General features: G+C 34.9%; 1 protein-coding gene across 1 annotated transcript; it reads right to left on the minus strand.

Moving 5' to 3' along the window:
- Nucleotides 1-1,109: 1,109 nt before the first annotated feature.
- Nucleotides 1,110-2,731, minus strand: LOC106306252 (pyrrolidone-carboxylate peptidase-like). The gene is made up of 6 exons (XM_013742799.1): nucleotides 2,555-2,731; nucleotides 2,428-2,504; nucleotides 2,037-2,301; nucleotides 1,626-1,730; nucleotides 1,491-1,538; nucleotides 1,110-1,414 (listed from the first exon to the last, which is right to left on the minus strand). The coding sequence occupies exons 3-6, from the start codon at nucleotides 2,289-2,291 to the stop codon at nucleotides 1,175-1,177; spliced, it is 648 nt and encodes a 215-aa protein (XP_013598253.1). The 5' UTR covers nucleotides 2,292-2,301; nucleotides 2,428-2,504; nucleotides 2,555-2,731; the 3' UTR covers nucleotides 1,110-1,174.
- Between the last annotated feature and the right edge of the window lie 2,049 nt (nucleotides 2,732-4,780).

The raw sequence follows: 4,780 nt of genomic DNA on the forward strand, positions 1-4,780 counted from the left end.
TTAATGTTTTATCAAAACCCTAAACCCTAAACCATAAACCCTAAACCCTAAACCCTACAATCTAAACCCTAAACTTTAAACCCTAAACCCTAAACCCTAAATCCTAAATCCTAAACCTCACCCTTTAACTCTAAACCCTAAGTTTGTGACTTTTGATAAAACATTAAGTGATATTTTTGTGACTTTTGACTTTAAGTGCTAGTTTGAGAACATAAACTTGATTTAGTGCTATTTTTTTCTTTTTGTCTTTTTGCAATCGGGTTCACACTCCTTTATCATGAAGACTTTTTTTTTTGAAACTTATCCTTTATCATGAAGACTTCAAACAACTTCAAAGCAACATCATATTCCTTTTCTACATAACCGTTCATCATCACTACATACAGTCAGAACATAAGGAAACGTTGAAAGGCTCTCTCTCTGTCTCTCTCTCTCTCTCAAAGACCATGATATACCATCTCTGCTTAGAGTTCAAAAGCTATTGCATAACACCCGTTTGAGACATCTCGTACGTACATTCCAAACTTTGTCATTATGTTCCTTGCTCAACAAGTATCAATCATAAAAAATCCAAACTTTTACATTATGAATACAAAGATAATTATTTTTAGGGCAATTCTCCTAAATAGACAATTTTCAAGTTTTGGTCACAAAAATGGACCATAAGAAGAAAAATAACCAAAATATTTCATTTAATAGGTAAAAAGATCATAATACCCTAGATATATATATATATATATATAAATATTTTTTTTTTATATTTTTTTTTATAGTTTTAGATTATATGTTTTCAAATTCGAACTTTTTTATAAAAATATTTTTTTTTCGAAATTTTTTTTTTCAAATTTTCTTTTTGTAATTCGAAAATATTTTTTGAAACTATTTTTAAAATTTTTACTTTCAAAATTTTAATATTTATTTTTTATTTTATAAAATTATAAATCTCAATCTCAAATCTCTAACTCTTAACTTTGTGACAGAAACTTTTTTTACTGATATCCTAGGATATTTCCCTTATTTTTATTACAGAGACGATCACAACAGGTCTTTCTTTCATAAACGTGCTTTACAAGATACACAGAAAGTTTCCAAAGCCAAAAGCAATCGTCTTTTTTTTTTATCACAAGCTACAATGCTTTGTAGAAGGATATACATAATACTTACATATAAAACACTAGCAAGTAGCTGCAATGGCCTCCAAGAGAGCGACAACGAACTGCATCTGAGTGTCTTCATCGATCTTGGAGAACAAAGGAACGTGAACGAATAATGACTTGTGACCCTTTTGCTCTGCGAACCTGAGAGAGTGATAGTAAACATAGTTGCACACGAACCGTCCAGCATCGTCTGATAGAACCACATCGAATCCTTTACTCTTCAATGACTTGAAAATAGACTCTGTAGAGCATGAAGTCTTTACCATGCCAGACAACAAGTTAGAATGTCGCAAGATAGAAACATAATTACAAACACAATAAATAGATATATACCTCTTTCGCCTTTAAAATGTTTCCATCTTCAGCAACTATAGGAAGCCGCTGTGAAAACAAGTGTTGAAAAGGGGTAAGTTAGTGTTCTATAGGATTTTAATATGTTTGTTTGTAATAGAAAGTGGATTGTTTTACCTGTGGTTGCCAGCCTAATTGATCAGGGCAACGGAAATGAGCTTCGTTGACTGCTTGTCTTTCAATGGCGAATTTTGCCGATCCGTTGTTCACTCCAAGATGAAGCTAAAGAAGCATAACCATCAAGAGATTAGATCTTTAAACCATCAGAAGAACACTCAAAATCACAAGAAGAAAACAAGCTTTCGAAGTTATAAACTTTTATAAAGTCCTGAAAGAATCTTTAGCACCAAAACACATCAAGTGAGAAGCAGAAGGTGTTAGACACAAGGGGGGAGTTTAACCATATGTAAAGCAACAATCAAGAACCATTAATAGATAGATTTTAAGTGCTTAGCCTAACTCATCACTGAAGAGTAAGTTCACCAACACGAATCAATCATCAAAGCAATTAGTAAGAGAGTCTCTCACCCAAACAACAGTTCCATTGGTGCTCTTATCAACAACACTAGACTCCAAAACCTCATAAAGCTGAGACTTTGCACCTTCCCCAGCAGTCTCAAGAACAGTGCAGCTACCAAGACTCAGCCCAGAAGGCAACCCTCGTTTCTCCACATAAGACTTTAGATTATTGGCTATTTTCTCGGTAGGGTTCTCGGAAACACCAAGAAACTTCTTGAAACCAGTCACGTGAATTGTAATCGCTTTTGGTCCTTCAGAACCCATCTTCTCCAACCTGTGAAAACATAAAAACAAAATCAATCAAAGATCCAAGATCCAAGATATGATAAGCAGACCAAATCATATTCCCTGAGTTGAACCAGTTCGTGGTTTAATTGATTTAAAGATCGAATCTTTCTACCTAGGCTTCTCGAAATTTCGATTGAAGATAATCAAAAAGGTAGTACAAGATTGAGCTTCAAAGCTTCTGGTGTGTTTTGACTTGTGGGGTTGTGTGAAGAGGTATCGAAATTGAGTTTTGGCTTTTTCGCGGTGGACTTTTGTTATAAGCGAACGCCTCGATGGAACGCCCACCGATTACGAATTTATCTACGAGAATGCCACTTGCGTCGGGAAATGAAACTTCTCCGACACCGTCTGAGGTGGTCGTTACCCAATCGGCGACAACGGAAGGATTATGACGTGGCGTTATTTAGTTGGGGAAGTTGAAGAAACAAAATGTTTATTTTAAGAAAGTTGCGATTCCGGCACACATGACATTGCCAACGGGACCCAGATACTGATATGTACGAAATTGCCCCTTTTATTAGATGAGGAAAACGTGCAAACAAAAGTAATTTGTAGACTTGTAGTTTTTTTTTTTTCTAACATTTGGTACATTATATTAAAAAGTGGCAAGAGTTTATTACAAACACTCTAGTGCTTTCGCATTAGCAAAACCCCAAAATAAAACTCCATGACAAGAATCAAATGAGTAACGTGATGACATGGACGGATCAAAGCTCAGGAGAGCAAAGGTAAAGTGATGGGAGACTGAAGATGGCTAATTGGGCTTGAAGCACGTAGTGAAATATTGAGAAAGTGTATGGATGGCCCAACGAGACCCGTTTTCTCTTTACGAGAAATTGAAGAGGTGTAGTAGGTGAGCACGGAGCTTGACTGAACAACGATCGTCCCTTTCAAACTGAAGCAAACCACAGTTGCATGGTGGTGCTGGAGAAGTCGCCGCTGATATCCCTGAAAGAAGATCCTGTTTTTGATCACCACTTTAATTGATGAAAGAATGGCAGAGGAGGAGCGATAAACTTTTCGGTGGAGCCTGTTGTTGCGTTCTCTCCAAAGCTCATAGATTGAAGCCTGCCAAGCCAGAGTTATCAGAAACCGCAGGTGGCGATCCCCATTCAGATTTATCAAAGCTTCAAGAGTATCATTCCAAGAGTTTGACGGCAAGAGAAGATTGAGATTTCTAGCAAGTGTGCCCCAAACTAAGAAGGAGTAATCACAGCAGAAGAAGAGATGATCCCTTGACTCCGGTTCACGATTACAAAGTAGGCAAGTAGGATCAGATTGAAGGCCCCAGCTTATCAAACGATTTCTAGTTGGGCAACGATCAAGAATAAAAAGCCAGGTCAGAGTTTTGAATTTAGGAATACCCTTTTTTACCAGACTAAGTTTTTCCATGGAACTTTCGGCTTCTGTTCTCTGATTAGATTGTAAATTTGACCCGAGGAGAACTTTTTGTTTTGACCAGAGCCTGAGGTGTCCCAGATGGCAATATTCGGACATGGAGACAGGGAGATTTTAGTAAGATGAGTCAAAACCTCTTCCATCTTGTTTGATCGTGCCGAAGGCAGAGCCCAAGAGTTGTAGTTGTAGTTGTAGTTGTTAGAGAATTAATGCTTCGTTGATACAAAAAAAAATGTTTATTTTAGAAATAAGAGGAAACTTGTAAACATAAACCTTAAAAGTTTGTATTTGAAAAATGATCTATTTTGAAAACTTCGAAATAACTTTATTCAATACTCAAAAGTATTTCCAAAATGCCCAAAAAAATATTATCAAATTTTAAAAGAAATACCGATTCTGATTGATATTATAAAATTTTACACATAACCTACTTTAAAACATAGCCCCATATAAAACTAAAGAAAAACTTGTGTGAAGCAATATTTTTTTTAAAAAAAAAACTAGGGTCGGTCCGCGCTACGCGCGGGATGTAATACCTTTTTCTTGTTTAAAATATATTTTTTGAACTTATTTTTGTTTGTATTTGGATTATTGATTGTGTGAATTTTCTTAGTTATTAAAATTTTTGTCCATGATAAGTTGATTGATGTTGGACTAAATGAGAGAATAATTTATTCCGGTGTGAGTGAGTTCGAGAGATGGTAGATGGTAAAATTAGTGAAATTTATTAAAAAAATACTAGTTACCTTAATTTGTTAATATTTAGTGTATTCGTTTATCTTTTAAAGGTGTACTGTTTAAATTTGAGAAGCATTGTGAATTAGCATACTAATAGGGCGAGTATATCCTAACTGTTGAACTTTTTGAGATTAGTAGTCATATGTAGTGGTAGATATGAAAGAATACTTAGATCATTTTAATTGATTAATCAGTCAAGCGAGTATTAAATATATGTTTGCAATTTAGTAGTTTTGTAGTATTTTAATTTAAAATAAGTAACATGGAAACATGGAATTAGTTATGGAACAACATATATAGATATGATTCCAAAGATACCTATCACACTG

The sequence above is a fragment of the Brassica oleracea genome, chromosome C7, assembly GCF_000695525.1.
Source record: "Brassica oleracea var. oleracea cultivar TO1000 chromosome C7, BOL, whole genome shotgun sequence".
Taxonomy (NCBI): domain Eukaryota; kingdom Viridiplantae; phylum Streptophyta; class Magnoliopsida; order Brassicales; family Brassicaceae; genus Brassica; species Brassica oleracea.

Bases quoted from the DNA above. Each gene is read 5' to 3' on its own strand.
- LOC106306252 (XM_013742799.1), bottom strand. From the start codon at position 2,291: ATGGGTTCTGAAGGACCAAAAGCGATTACAATTCACGTGACTGGTTTC. The intron at 1,731-2,036 runs GTGAGAGACTCT...ATGCTTCTTTAG, and splicing joins CCAATGGAACTGTTGTTTGG to CTTCATCTTGGAGTGAACAA. The intron at 1,539-1,625 runs GTAAAACAATCC...TTGTTTTCACAG, and splicing joins AATTAGGCTGGCAACCACAG to CGGCTTCCTATAGTTGCTGA.